The sequence below is a fragment of the Lactuca virosa genome, chromosome 3, assembly GCF_052849685.1.
Source record: "Lactuca virosa cultivar CGN04683 chromosome 3, Lactuca_virosa_CGN04683_v6, whole genome shotgun sequence".
NCBI lineage: Eukaryota > Viridiplantae > Streptophyta > Magnoliopsida > Asterales > Asteraceae > Lactuca > Lactuca virosa.
Window position 1 is genome coordinate 278,631,791 of NC_136428.1, and position 16,711 is coordinate 278,648,501.

Here is a 16,711-nt window from a genome sequence, read left to right on the forward strand (position 1 = left end):
GACGTTAAATCGTCAAACAATTCATTTTGTCATCATAATGTAATTGATTTTGAAGCATGTAAACATATACTATGGTGTAACATTTTCAATTATACTTATGATGGTTGTATTACTTTGAGCACTATTATACTCGTTGTTGTGATACTATACATGAAGACCGCCACCCCCGGACATTTCCGCCATCCTTGGTTTGGGGGTGTGATAGTAGGTCTTACCATTTCCCCAAATTCAGCTACAAGAAGTCATGGAGGCACTTCTTGAATCAATCCTCTAAACTGAATTTTATTTGTTAGTTTGATGTAGTGACCAAAATGCAAAATTTGTGAAAATTCATTATTATTTATTAGTGTTAACTTTTGGCAAATTATGAAACTAATATTATATATATATATATATATATATATATATATATATATATATATATATATATATATATATATATATATGATTGGGCGTAGCCTGAAAAATCATATTTTAATTCTTAAGGAAAACTACTTTAGAAATTGACCAACTTACAATGTCTGAATTTGATGTTTATGGTTATGACAATGCACTTTAATTGTAATGTTTATTGAATTTTTTAGCAGAAGTTAACGTTGTTGGTACATATAACAACTTATTATTGTTTTTGGTTTTATAGAGCCAATATGCAAAAAGGCATATGAGCCTTCATGAAGGTTGGTACACCAAACAAAATCAATTCATAAAGCTACTACACATCATGTTTTAATCAATGAGTCACATCATGTTGTGATAAAACAAAAATTACGTGGATCATTTATGTTAAAAATTACTCTATTAAAAAAATCAAATTGGTGTAATATAAATATTAAATATTTTTATTTAATAAGTTTGGTTTAAAAACTCTAAAAATAAATATAATTAACATTTTTTATTAAAATTCCACCTATTAATAAGATATGTATTTAATTTATATGCTCCATGTTTAATCTAGTATAAAATATACTCCCTCCGTCCCAATATTATTGTCCATAGACAAAAAACACACATATTAAAAAAATCATTAATTACCATTAACTTTATTTAATAAAATGATAGTTTTGTCCTTATTTTGCATTTAATTTTCCATCAAATGCTTAGTTGGTTAAGTAATAATGATGAGGTATTTTGGTAAAAATATTATTTATTTTTAGAAGTGAATTATTATTTTGGGACAAACAAAAAATAAAAGATGAACTATAATTTTGGGACGGAGGGAGGATAACATAACAAAATAAAAAATAAAAAAATGAGAAAAGTAGAGACGCGACGAAAAGAGTAAACTACCATTTATTAAAAAGAGAGGAACAAAAATAAAAAGTGATCAAGTGACCTATACATGATGCTAGTTTTGCGATATACACACACCCTTCTTCACGCACCCCTAAAACGACCTGAGTACTGCTATTCTGCTAATGTCATGGTGGAAAAATTTAAACGTTACAATTGATACATCATCCACGAGTAGTTAACAATCCGATTAGATTTGATTTACGAACCATATGATCACAGAAATCAATCACCATTTCAATCGAGTGAAGCCTCGAAAGAGCCAGTGAAATCTCAGATCATCCTGTTATTCGCCGAGCCTCAATCTGGAGGAGGAATCAACAAATGCAGAACCGACGATGAACGTCTCCGGTTGGAAACCCTAGAAGTTTCATCTCGGTTTCTCAAGGTTCGTTTTGTTTTATCATTATTGAATTTCAAGGGTTTAGGGTTAGGGCTAGGGCTTATATTTCGGTTTCTCAAACGTCGTTTTGTTATCATTATTGTTCCATCGTAAGATCTGTATGCATCTCAAATTGAAGTTTCATGCGTTTTCTTATTGGTTTGATTCCATGGCTCCGTAATTTCATCTAAGCAATTAACATCTCTGCTCGTGTTCCATGTTAATTGTAGCAGAAGAATCGCAAAAACGTAAACAAAAAATCATTGCCGGTGGTGAATCCGGATCATGTCAGAAATCTCAAGGGACATGAATACCTCAGATGATTCAAATATCGGGCCGGACTTATTCCAATACTACATTCGCGGTGTATCGGAGCTGCTCTCCGGAGATGATTTCTCACCTTCTTCTTCTCGATTAGTTGGAACAGAAGCAACTAGGAGCATTGCATCTAACGAGAAAACTTCTCCTGCTGGCCTTGGTTCCTTGTTTTCTAATGCTGTAGGAGATGGACTCTCAGGTGTTGAGAAAGCAAGATTGATGTCAATGCTACGCCAAAGTGTTGTTACTCTCACAAAGGAAGTAGATGAGGTATGCTATATGTCTCAAATAACTTTCCACCATGGTTTTAATTTGATCTAGATGTTATTGGGCGAGTTTATAACTTTTTCATGAAGTGTTACACCATCACTTGATTGCTTACATAAATTTTGAAAGCAGATGTTGGGCCCTGTTTTTTCAATGCATCGGTTAAGAGCTCTTATGGGACCTACAAAGACCTGTGCAAGATTTCAAGATTCAAACTGTGAAGTTGTGACTGAAAATCGTGCACCAAAGAGACTTAAGGTTTCATCTTCACACATGTTTTGTTTTACTCTATCACTATTCTAGAAGCATTACTAATCAACTATATTGGAAAAAGGAAAAGTTACCGAATTGGTATATTAAGTGGTTGAATGAACTTGGGCGTTTGTGGAAACAGTTATATTTTCATTTATAGTTTCTAATATTACATTGCCATATTTGTATCTTAAACTTATCAGTTTTTAGTAGCTAAGATTCCGAATCCTGAGAGTTAAAATTATATCATGAATCACAAAGTTTCCTCATTCCTTTTATTTGTGAAGAGCATAGATCTTTTATCGTATCACGTGGTTAAGATGAGACAAAATTAATGCTTTAATGACTTATTGGCTACAATTAACCCTATCTTATTTCAATCTTACCAATTCCCTTGTCTGAATATTTTGAAATATACAGGGAACACCAAATGAACAAAAGGGTATGGCTATATCAGATAAGTCCTGTCAGAATAAGGGATGTGCAAAGTTTTCTGAAATGGACAATAATACCCAAAAAAGCAACACTAATGAATCCAAGGTTATTGAAGTTTTTATATTTCACATGTTCTTATCTGATATTTATGGTTATTACTTGTAAATTTAATCCTTCATTTTTTTTAGTCATTGTGTGGTGATTGTTTAAAACAAGCAAATGGCTCTCATGAATACATGAATGAGTCGTTTTTGGGATCAACTTCTAGAGATGATAAAGAAAATGGAGAGGTAGATAATATTCTGACATTTATTTGTGTATTATAGAATCCTACTTTCATTTGACCCTTTTGCCCCTCCTTCCTCCATTTTCAGGTTAATGATGATTTGCAAGTTCTTCTGGTAAACAGAGGTCCTAAGGTTGTAGAAAAGATGGATAAACATTCTGCTGAATTATCTGCAATGGTAAAAAAAATAATACTCAAGTTCTGATTTTTTATGATTTTACATTTCTTTTTGGCTAATTTGATGATGGATTTGTGGTTTTTTACAGCTTGGGTGCATGGAGGAGAAACTTGAAGAGCTTCTTGATGTTATCATTTCCAGTTGCAGGTAAATTTTCATTTTTCAGTTTGCCATTGATTTGTTGATGGAGGGCTTTTACGTCTTTTTAAAGAAATGCTGAAAGTAAATGGTCAGCTTATCAAATGTTTATATGTTGATAGATCATATGTTATTCTGGTTATAAGCCAAGGCTGCAAAAGTTGCAAGACCTTAAATTATTAAAAAAATTAAATATGACCAATATCTTAACAAAATAAGTAAATAACCATCAAAAAATATATGTTCTATCTGTTTAAATTAAATAGTTTACTCACCAATCATCATACCATGAGTCCAAAGTAATTAATAAGTTTAACAAGTTCAAAATTTTAAATTTGTCCTCATCTTCAACAAGTTGTAACCTTTAATGGAATGAAAATATTTGGATAAAACTGGGAAAAAGGGCTTTAAGTCTTGGTATGAGTTATAAGATGAAATATAGTTCCTATTAATTTTGATTTTTTCTGTTTTTTGATTATTCGACCGATTTTAAGTGTAAGAAATATCTACATACTTTCATTTATTTGTTTATTAGAGCATCTCCAATGGGAGCTTTTTTTGAGCTTATTACTTTTTACTTTTATCCATTAAATGGTCAGTATTGGAGGAGATAGCTTATTTGCTTTTTTTTATTGACTAGTCAATATATATTAGTCATTATATATATTGAGTGGTCAATATACTTTTACATTTAGTATATCTAAGCCCTCATTCTTTAGTAAATTTCATTTTACTCCTTAAATATCTTTTAGTTTTAAATTATTGTTATTTGTTTACTAATTAATTCATTTTATTATATATAATGACAATTTATTTAAGAAATGTAAATTTTATATTGATTTTAATAACATTTTTAAAACCTTTTTTTAAAAAAAATTTATAACTACGATGTAATACTTTTTTCATATTTTATGTATATAAAATAAAGACCCGACATAGTTGTATTTATGTATATTTTTTTTTATGTTTGTGACATTTGGATGTAATGCGTGTTTAGAAAACGACTAATTAAATGAGGGGGTTTATAGAATATTTTAGATAGATAAAGATATATTAGTTAATTTAAGAAAAAAAGCTATCGAAAGGAGCTAACCATTGGAGATGTTATTTAATTAGAGCTTAAAGTTATAGGAATGATGAGTTGGCAATTTTTTTTGAGTCTTAGCATAGGTTAATCATTGGAGATGCTCTTAGAGCATTTATCTTTCATTTAGGTATATTACAAAAGTGTACTTACACTCTTTTTTGTATCGATACATTGTAATAGGAAGAAATGAAAATAGGATGCTATAATAAGCAAATCAATGGAAGTGTGTTGCTATATCTTTCGGTTAACCATTTTAATAATTGTTATGGCTATTAGTCGTATAAATTTGTGATTTGATGGACAAACTTGTTCTTTCTAATACTTAATATTAATATTTGGATTTTATGAAAAAATTGGTTTAATCAGGCTCATGACCCTTTTGGAAAAGCATAAGCTACGAAAATTAATTGTAAAGTTGCCTCCAAAAAACTTGGATCGTGTTGCGGAAATAATACAACGGGGAAAGCCATCTGAAAAGCGATCTTGCGATAACATTGATGTTGATCTGCAACAAGAGGTAACACAATCATGTTTTATGTGTACTTGAATGATAATATCCTACTCTTTTGAAGAAAAAATGATAATATCCCTAAATACAAACACATGGACTAATATATTGTCATCTTTGAGTAACCCTACGTTAGTACTTCCTAGGGGTCACCCATCCTTGTATTGCCCAATATAAAACCTTTGTAAGGAATAAACACCCCCCCCCCCCCCCCCCCCGCGTGTCTCTGCGCGACCCGCCATGAGGACTTCCCACTAGGAATGTAGATTTGGTCTGCTCTTGCGTAACCATGTTTAACCACCGACACGAGTTCAATTTAATGAGGGAAGAAGGGAAATTGATGGAAGTGAGAAGAGAGTAAAAGAAATTGGTGTTCCTGAGTTTCATTAAAGGAAGGAAGTGAAAAGAAATAGAAGGAAAAATTTTCTTTCAATTTGGAGAGAGAGAGAGAGAGAGAGAGAGAGAGATTTATTTCACTCCTCTCCAATTTGGGAACACAAAATTCAATTTTAGCATCCACGATAGGTTCTTTTAGGAGTTTTTAAGAGCCTTTTCTAATAAAAATCTCTTCAAAATTGAAAAAACTACTGGAGTAACTTTTTCAAGGAGCATGTGAGTTCGAAAGCTTTACCATAGCTTTTTCGGTGATTGTGGTGGGTCCTCTATATATTAACTAACTATAAATAGACAACTTATACAAAAAATATATAAATAAGCAAATTGAAAAAAACTCTCTTATTGTGGAGATATAATGAGTTTTTCAATTTCAAGTTTTTTTTTTTCATGAAAAAACTCTACCAAAAAGCACTCTAATTGTGGGATGCTCTAATGGGATCTAACACCGTCACATATTTAAAACACGTTTTGGAAGTAGAGATATCCACTCTTATAAAGAATGCTTCGTTCTCCTTCTAATCGACTATACTGTTTTTGCCCAAGCACGTCCAACTATGGAGTTCTGACCTGCTTTTCCCCAAGCACGTTTAACTACGGAGTTTTGATGTTGCTTTTGCCTAAACACGTTTAACTACGAAGTTCAGATGATGCTTTAATAGCTTTAAAAGCGCATCTTTGAAGGAGACGTACCTGTACTCTTATAAGGAATGTTTCGTTTCGCCTTCCTCAGTTGCTCATATTATGTGGTGGTTATGGTGCAGGATAATATAACACTATGGAGATTATACTTTTACGTTAAAGCAGTTGAAAATGCTCAAAAGCTTTTTTAGGAGTCACAGACGTTCTTATAGCCTTCACGATTAAAAAGATTTTGTTGTAACGATCTAACGTTTCTTATGTTGAGGATGTTTGGTTCAAAGTAAGTCACAGGTGTATATATACATATCTTTGGGAAAAGTTGTACATACAACAATCGATCGATCATCCGAATGTTATCTTTTAGCGGAAGACAAGATTTGTCGTTTTTTTTTGTTCCATAAATAATCACTTTGTAGTTATACTATCTTTTGGGGGTTATGAATTTTGGTTACAAAGTTTTATGTTAAAGTGATAAGGGGGTGTTTGGAAGTGCTTTTCAATTAACTTATTGGCTTTTTGAAAAAGTCAAGAATTCCAGGTTTTTTGAAAAAGTCATTATTTTTTTTTGCCTAAAATGTTAGTGTTTTTCATTTATTCTTATTATAATATTCATTATGAGAAATCAAGTATTTCTTAACTTTTCTTCCTACTTATCCTCATACTCATTCGATCACAAGTGTCAAAATCAAGAAAGGGATTAAGAAAGAGAATTAGTGGTATCCATATGTCATAATCTTATATGTGTACGAGGATAAGTATGAAGAAAATGTAGAAGGATATTTAAGTTTTCATTCTGATATGAAAAATCTATCTAACAATGTTATCCAAAAGGCAAGTTGCAAGAAAGTCATTATATTACCTAAGGTTCTAAATAACATAAGGCGTGACTTGACGGTAATGTCAAGCCTCAAGCTTTTTTGAGCCTTGGTGAGCCATGTCGTTTGTAAAGCGTGACATAACGCGACAATTTTGTATATAATTAATATTTTTATATGTATTTTCAACTATTATTTATTTTTATACACATATGAGTTAAGGCGGCGTTTTGGTAAAGCTTGGCGGCAGGTACAAGCCTTGGAGCCATGTTGAGCTTTTTAGAACCTTGATATTACCTCAAAATTTCGATTTTTACACCGAGTTTTTTTTTTATTTTTATTTATTTATTTATTTTCCTCTTGAATTGCAATAAAGTCACTAAGTTTACCAAAATTTCGATTTTGATACCGAGTTTCAATTTGCAAGAAAGTTACTATATTACTACAAAATTTCGATTTTGACACCGACATTTTTTTTTCTCAGTTATGTCAGTAGATTTACAATTTTGTTGCGATGTCAATCAATTGGCCGATTTAGGAGATGTTATTGTGTTTTAGAAGTTCGATTTAGAAGCTTGATTTGTACAACAAATAAATGAAGTTGGTCCAATGGTTTAAACTCATTTATAAGTCAACGAAAAGGTCATAGTCACCCTTTCAAGAGATGTTATTATGGTTTAGAAGCTCGATTTGTACAAGAAGTAAATGAAGACCCTATGAGGTTGATTTAGTGGTTCAAACTCACTAAACATCTCCTAGATCGATCTTGTAAGGTCTTCATTTACTTGTATAAATCGAGCTTCTAAACCACAACAACATCTCCTGAAAGGGTGCATACGTCCTTTTTATTGACTTTTAAGTGAGTTTGAACAATTAAATTGACCTTCAGACGCCATTTGTGAAGATATACTCTGACGAGAAATAAACATTACACATTATAATATAAAGTGTCATGTAATGTCTAGAAAATACAAAGTAACTTCTTCATATTTTTAAATAAGATAAAAACCATTCATTTCAATCCATCAAAAGATAATCAACATATAATATGTAATCTTAATAAACATTAGAGTAAAATATAAAATAGATAATGCGGAATCTCTAGTGGATGCAATGCAATCAGGTTGGGCTCTTCCCTTTGCTACCAGAAGTACCTGAAACATTTAAATTTAAACCGTAAGAACAAAGATTAGTGAGTTTCCTAAGATACCACATACAACCATACATAAAGCAAAGGGTCTGTTTCCACCCAACAAGTCAATTTCAACCGTGTATATATATATATATATATATATATATATATATATATAGAGAGAGAGAGAGAGAGAGAGAGAGAGAGAGAGAGAGAGAGAGAGAGAGAGAATACTCACCTCACTGACGGTTAGACAATCACCATAGCTAGCAAAAAGGAAAAAGGCTGGCACAAGTCACAACAACCACCTAACATGTAATCAAAAGTCAAACTACATGCCTTGACCTAAACCCTAAAGTTTGACCTAAAGCCAAGCTTAGTAAAAAAGTCAACATTTTGGTGAAAAAGCACGATATGCTTCTTCTGAGTGCCTTGCGCCCACAAAAATACAAACTAGTCGATTTCATAGGCTTAAAATACAAACGTTTTTGACTTAATCCATTAAGTCACAACCCCATCTTCCAGATCTAAACTGTAACAAGGTCTAAATGGATAAAGTTTCCAACTTTTTCCATTAAGACATACCACTGGAAACTTTATCCATTTAGACATACCACATCAACCAAGATGTAGACTTTTGTACCCCAAATGACCTAAAAACACCTCCAACACTTGCACGACTCGAAGGAAGGGCTAAAGGTCCAAACTTTATGAGTTTAAAAGGTTCAAACAACAACCCTAAGTGACCAAAAGGAGATGGAGTCCTGAAAACTCCAAGCTCACCTCCAAAATGGGACCGAAAGTGCACAAGATGGACATTAAGCAAGATCTAACAAATGACAAGGAAAACTTGAAGCTTTATACTCACAAAAGTCCTGGAGATGCACAAACTTTCTAGATCTAAAGTTGCTCTTCTCTTCCAAGCACCCAAAAGAAACCTTGATTTTCAAGCTTTAAGCATAAAACATGGAAAAATAAGCTACAAAGGTGAAGAGAGGCTCAAATCAAGTTAGAGGAGGCTAGTGGGTCTCTTTAAGGAGTGATGGAGGTTGAGAATGAGCTAACCTATGGGTTAATGGTGTTTAAATAGCCTTCAAAACCCTAAAAACCTCTTCAACCCATTGGTCGGGAGCGTTACACCCCCTTACATGGCTTCCACATCACAATATTATCATGTCATTTATTTGGTAAGTTGTTAGATTGATGGTAACCCGTCAATTGGTTTAGAAGCAAGTTTGTAGGGATCTTCATTTATAGAGGTCTTAATTTATTTCTTGTACAAGTAAATCAATCTTGTAGGAGCATTCATTTATTTGTTGTACAAATCGATCTTATAGGGGTCTTAGATCGACCTTGTAGTGATATTCATTTACTTGTTCTACAAATCGAACTTCTAAACCACAATAACATATCTTGAAAGGGTTACTATGCAATTTTCGATGATTTGTAAGTGAGTTTGAACCATCAGATCGTCCTTAAATATAGTGACATAATTGGTTGATATTGCACCAAAATTATAAATATAGTGACATAATTGAGAAAAAAAATAACTCGGTGTCAAAATTGAAATTTTGTGGTAATATAATGACTTTCTTGCAATTTGCCCTTATCCAAATGTATAACATTCTTCAATTCTATAATTAAATGGATGTTTTAACAAGATTTATAAAAGAAAAATATAATGCTATATTTTTAGATTTTTAAAGTACAATGTTTTAATAAAAAAAGTACTTATAGTGTAATGATGTAGATGAAAAGAAAATGTAAGAAGTTATAGTACATAAGTGAATAAAAGTTACTGTACAATCACCTTTAAAAAAACAAAAATCACCTTTAAAAAAAACAAAAAACAAGCCGAATGTTTTCATTTAATTTTCTATAAGGGTGCACGAAGTGGGGTTATTTTTTTGTTTGGGGTTGGAGGTACCGGGGTACCTCCATGATGATCAACCTTCTAAAGTGGTACTGTCAATTTGCTCGCTTCAGTGGATTGCTCAAGACTCTCTCTCTCTCTCTATATATATATATATATATATATATATATATATATATATATATATATATATATATATATAGTTTGTTGTACCTCATGTTTTAAAACTTGTAACAAATTGTGTTTGTATGTTTTTAATTAGTTAGTGAATTAGTTTTTTTTATGTTTTTAATGTTTTTGTTAAAACTTGTAACAAATTGTGTTTGTATGTTTTTAATTTTTTGTTAATTAATTTTGAATGATTTTAATTAGTGTGTATTTATTTTAAAATTAAAAATTGAATGAGTCAGAAAAGATGAGTTTTCATATGTTTTGGGTTGGAAATGATGGAAGAGAGAGTCAGAGAGAAAAACTGATTTGGTAGTAGCTCGAGTGAGTTTGAAGGGAAAGACTCCCTCCACTCTTAAAAGATAGTTATAATTAATTATGTTGCAAACTAACCTTACACGTATATATGTATACGAAGATCATCCAAGTATGCAGAAGTTAAAAAAAAAACATAACGTAAATAATATTAAAAATATCATCTATCTTTAATTGTTTTATGGGTGGTGATAAATGAACTCCATAGATGGACGTGTGTGTGAAGGTTTATTTAAAATCATTATTGTTGTATTTATATCAAAATAGGTAAATAGAATAAAATTAATATTGTTTCATGATCAAAGTATGCATGTGGTTTAACTTTTGGTGAAATTATTTTTTAATGTTTTGATATTCTTAATTTCTGTTGAAATAATACTGGAATTTTTTGTTATTATTTAGTGATATTATTTTCTTTACTTCATCCCTTTTATGCAATTGTTATGCGGTACTTCATCCCTTTCATCCCTTTTATGCAATTGATGTTTGTGTTTGCTTTGCCATGTTGTACACTTGTATGTTCTTTATCAACGAGTTAAGGAATGTCTTATGAGAAATCAAATATTTTTACTTTATTTATTTATTTATTTTCCTACTCAATAAATCAAGACAAATCTCAAAATCAAGAATGAAGATTAAGAACGGAAATTAATGGATTTTATATATCATGATTTTATTAATTTGAATAGGAAAATAAATATGAATAAATTGCACAAAGATATTTATTTTTTTTATATTTTATTATAACAGAATAAAAATACAAAGGAAACAAAACTAAAAGTTAAAAGGTTAAATCATTTGAAAAATATTAAGATAATTTGGGTATGTTTTGTTAGACCGCTTGCAAACTCATCTTACAAATGAAAATGAAATACCACATAAATCAATCTCTTGAAACAGTTGAAAGCTTTGCAAATGATACTATATTCTTTTTTTTTTTTTTTCATCAAGCCATCAAAAGGCAAAGGTGAATTCCTTTTCCTGGCGGGTCAAGTTTTGGGTCAGATTTTAATGGTGAATGCTACATTGGATCGGATCTGGTCCGACTTTTGGTAGTCCATTTCACACATCTTTATGAGCTGGTTACGATTAGGTATCCTTCATACTTCCTTTTCATCGTCATTATCATTATCCTCCATGCGATTTCTCTACTATACTGCACTCACACTCTTTTTATTCTTATCTCCATTTTTGCTCAAGTTGTTTTTGGAAACATGATAATTTTTGCATTTTCTTCACTTTTATGCGCTCATGCCCTATAAATGTACCTTCCCCACTTCATGAGTTCAATGTGTTGTTGAAATGACATATCCACCCTCTAAAAAAGGGTTTTTTTTGTCCAAAAACGTTAAATGCTTTAAATAGTAAAAGGTAAAGCTAACATTTACATTAATGTTCTGAGAAGGATATAATACCAATCTTGGTTTGAATTAGAAGACGGTTCTTGTTACCTTGATTAGTAATTTGTTTTTCAATAATTAGAGACTTTCAAGTAAATATTCACATGAAGTTACTTGGCATTGAACTTGGTGTTTGTATATGTTCTTATAACTAGGTGTAAGACCCATCTATATATGAGTTCATTTAAAAAAAATTAAATATGAAATTCTAAACATTTGAAAATTTTGAATCTATAAGAAAAATTAAAAAATATTGAATTATTAAAATTAAAGTGTTTTTTCTCTTTTAAATTTAAAAAAATAATTTAGATAAATAAACAACGAAAACTAATGGGGTTTTAATTTAGAAAATTTGAAATTAGAAGGAAAGTCAATTAATGAAATTGATATGCATTTATTAGTACATTTATTGCAATTAATAATATTTAATTAATTATTATATGAAATTTAATAAAAATGAAAACAACCACAAAATGTCATGTGTAAAAAATTTAATTGAAAATAACCACAAAATGACATGTGACAAAATCAATGAGAGTGTGACATGTGTCAAAAGATCTTCATTTATTATAGTAGATTCAAGATCCGTTGACCATAGTGATAATGACAACAATGAATATGTGGTTATTGTAAATGGCATGATAAGGGTCAAGTCTTAGGAAGTGTTCCAGAAAAAGATGATCTTGATGTGGTTACAATAAAATTTGCTCCAAATTTAACTGCTTCTACTCATCCATTGAGTAAAGGAACTATGTCTTCGAATTCAAATACCAATTTAAATGTCGGGTAACTTCATGAAAGCAAATGTATAAGTGGCTCGTTCAAATATCTTTTGATGATAACTTATTATTGAAAGGTTCCTTTATTATAACCTAAAGTTCAAGGGAGTCTCGAACTTTTTGTTAGACTTTTTTCCCTAATGTGTGGTTGAGTAATTTTCTTGCATTGTCAGTTGTTATTTAGTAAAAAGCAGACATAAATGAATGGCCTTAATTACAGTTTTTAAAACTTAGATTACTCTATAGATGGATGGCTTTTATAAAAATTATCGAAAATTTATTAGGTGACGATAAGGTATTCTCTAATTTTTCTAAAACTTAAATGACTTATTTGTCAAGATAGAGAATTGTAGTTTGAGGCATCATATATTTATGCAAAGCATCCTGAGATACACATCAACCCACTAAATGACTTCCATAGATTAGAAATAACAACCACAAACATCCTAATGACTTGTTTATACACAACATTAAACATATTAACAAACAACTCTTTGTTTTTTTTTAAGAAAACTTTTATATAACAAAAATGCATGGAAAAATGGATATATAAAAATAAATACTTTTAAACTACAAGTTGCCAAAGAAAACAATTATGCACATTTCTTTAGTCAAAGAAATCCATGCATGTTTTCCAAACACCAAAGATCATCAAACATAAAAAATCATTCTAACATATAAAAGATGGCTCTGATACCACATATGAGTTTTTATACATAATATAAAAAGCTTTTCATAAAAACCGCAACGACAGCTTTAAAAAATAACAAGATTATTTTCGACTATATTTCAAAACAAAACCATCAAGGATCCTTTTACATAGGTTAGAATGCCATAAAACCAACCATTGGGTGTTTTAGAATGATAACATTTGGAGCCTTTGGTTTTGGGGTGTTGATGAAGATGCAAAGATCAAAGAGTATGATATTCTCTAGAAGTATCCACCACCAAGAGTAACACTCTTGGGAATGCTAGTTCCTTATCGTATACTTTGTAATAACTAGTTTGTTGTTTATTTTATTATTGTTTTCATAAAACAACAATTACTCTCCAATAAAATACAAGAGTTGAATTTATTTATTAAAAACACTTATATCTAATAAATATTCAATAATTGTCAGCTTGTTTAAGGTGTGACCCTATAGGATCATATGTTATTAGCAATATCACTCAATAATGATTCTTGGGCATATAGATCTTTAAATTTTCCACTTGCACAAGATTCATTACAGACTAACATAGACAGTAGCTGATGTTTAGCAATGAGCTATTACCCCTAACAACACACGAAGGGGTGCCGTCAATCAACATCCAATTACAGGAGCTCAAAAGCTACAATTAAAGTATAAGGTAAGTGTATCAATATTCTATTTGTTTCAGACATCGTGTTGGATACGAGACACAGAACGTAATAATTCTCATTTGACATCCAACTTTAAGTAAGGCATATTAGATGTCTAACTCTCAATAGATAAGATGAACAAATCCCATCTTGAATACATACACACTCTCATATTGTTCATGCTATACCTAACAAAGGATTTTATGACTACACGGTTACAAACAACGATTAACCATGTCAAAGTACAACAATTTCCATACTTGAGTCTCCAATATGTATTTCAGGTCGAATAACATAAAAATATTTACCATTGTTCAAGATTCACTTATGAAAATGAACCATAAAGTGATTCTTGACACAAGTCATGTCCAATAGGTGTTCTCTAACAAGTACATATGAATTTGGATGCAACAATTTTCTATTTCGCCACTTGAAATCAATCAATCCGATTCATATTATTCTTAATTCACAGTTGCTCCCACAACAGTGATTGACTATGGTCAATTTTGAATAATGACATCATTTAAGGATTAAATAACATGCTAATATAGAACACTACAATATTTAACACAAAAGAGATATCTCATATATCAAAAGAGATTACATATCATTGTAACATAGTTTTGAATATCCATATATTAGTAAAGTACATATTTAAATCCAATCACTAGCTAATCGAAGACCGATTCCTTTTGCATGACGCTCAAACTTGTTTTGAGAAAGAGGATTTGTGAATGGATACACTAGATTTGTTGGATTAGGTGTCTAAGCCCATAACTATAATTGATATGTACTTGAATTGATAGCATCACAGTCCTTTTGGGTTGCCCTCAAACCTAGCAACTGGACAAGGAAATTATGAAATGAGAGAAATTAATTTATTATAAGATTAATAAATTAATATAAATGATTTATTAATATGTTATGAAAGTAATATATTAATTAGAAATCATAATGTTTAATTAATAGTTAGCCAAAAATTAAATGGAATTGATTTTGGGGTTAATTGTATTAATTATAAAGTACATGGACTAGTTTGCAATTATCAAATAGTTGGAAGGAAGGTTCCAGAACCTCCTTAGAAGGGGATGGACGAAATCTATAGGGGAAACCCTAATGATTTCGTCCAAGGGCCTTGGGTAAGGCTTTTGGATAAGCTTAGGCCATAAGCAAAAGAACATTAGGGTATTCCCTAAACCCTAGCTACCTTAGCTATATAAAAAGCCCTCTCGCTCTCAAATTCAGCCACTCCTACACTTGAAGAAACCCTAGGCCGAAAATTGCATACCATAGCCTCTTTCCTCATAAGTTTCCTTCTTGTTAGCTCTTGGGTGTGATTCCATTAGAGGCATTACATTTGTGGTATCAGAGCCATTGGTTTTGTTTTAAATTGAATTGCTATAATAGTTGAATTGCAAATTAGGGTTTATAACTAATAAACCCTAAATACCATTTTTCGTTTTTAGGGTTTTGGTTTGAGGAGTTTTCAAAAAACCCTAGCCTCCATAAACCCTAATCGAAATTAAGGTTAGGGTTTTTAAATCAAAAACCCTAGCCACCTCCCTTAAATTTCGAAATATCCTTAGGATTTTTAGGGTTTCTTGTTTGGATAATTGTTACTTAATTGAATAATTATCCTTTACCCTAAAATTTCGAAATTTAGAGGGTTTAGAATTAGGATTAAATTAATTGTTTAATTTAATTAGATAATCCTCCCAGATTTAATAAATTAATTAAAAGTTAATATATAGTTATTAAATCTAGTTTTTGGTTTATTTTGAATTTAAAATTAATAGTCTAATTTTCGAAAATTCATATAAACCCTAAAGTTTTAAAAGTTTAAAACACACCTTATGTATATATTATAATTAAAAGTTAAATATTATATATGTATAAGAATTGGTCAGTCGAATCGCTAGTATGCCTCACTCACGAAGCTAGTCTATAAGGGGGTATAAGGAAACTGCATATAAAATGGTAGTTGAATGGGTGTCCTCTCTCACCCACCACTTCCTTGATTAGTGGAGGGTCGTTAGTGTTGGGTTATGAGCATAACATCATTCCTATGGTGTATATGCAACCCTAATTGCTTTGATCTAGGTTTTTCTAATTTGAACATACAACATTGAATACCAAAGCAATAAACCCTAATCTAGCATGCTTATTTCGAAATTGACAAAATAAACAAGTTAGAATGATTACCTCAACTTGTTATGTAGTAATAACAAGAACTCCTTGACCTTTGAAAGCTTAGTGCCCTAAGTGTTACACCTCTAATGGAGTCACAAACACTCTTGCAACAAGATGACTTAGGAGAGGAGAGGAAATCGGCTAGGGTTCCTTCTAAAACACATAGGCCGAAATCCTCATGTATGAGGGTCTATTTATAGTTGTGTGGGCTGCTAGGGTTTCAGCTGGAAACCCTAATTCTCTGCTTAGGCCCTAAGCAATCCATGGAACCATTCTAGAAGGCCCCTTGGACGAAATCCTTATGGGCTTCCCATAGATTTCGTCTAATCCCTTATATTAGGAGTCCATAGCCCAACTTGCAACTATCTGTTAATTACAATATCAGTCCCCTTGATTTAATCAGTCTCTTTTGACCACCAAATTAATTCCAAACTAATTTCTGATCAATACTAATTAAATAATATGATTTCCAAATAATATATTAATCTTGTAATATATTAATAAAACCATTTTGAGTACGA

The 16,711-nt window shown here is 31.0% G+C and overlaps 1 protein-coding gene across 2 annotated transcripts; it reads left to right on the forward strand.

Moving 5' to 3' along the window:
- Positions 1-1,328: 1,328 nt before the first annotated feature.
- On the forward strand, positions 1,329-6,665 carry LOC145167221 (uncharacterized). 2 transcript variants are annotated; one of them, XM_079086347.1, is made up of 9 exons: positions 1,329-1,678; positions 1,903-2,260; positions 2,390-2,515; positions 2,930-3,049; positions 3,133-3,234; positions 3,319-3,408; positions 3,497-3,555; positions 5,000-5,150; positions 6,299-6,665. In XM_079086347.1, the coding sequence occupies exons 2-9, from the start codon at positions 1,958-1,960 to the stop codon at positions 6,365-6,367; spliced, it is 1,020 nt and encodes a 339-aa protein (XP_078942473.1). In that variant the 5' UTR covers positions 1,329-1,678; positions 1,903-1,957; the 3' UTR covers positions 6,368-6,665. The 2 variants fall into 2 exon arrangements, with proteins under 2 accessions (XP_078942473.1, XP_078942472.1); XM_079086346.1 differs by having other exon boundaries at positions 1,906-2,260.
- Positions 6,666-16,711: the final 10,046 nt, after the last annotated feature.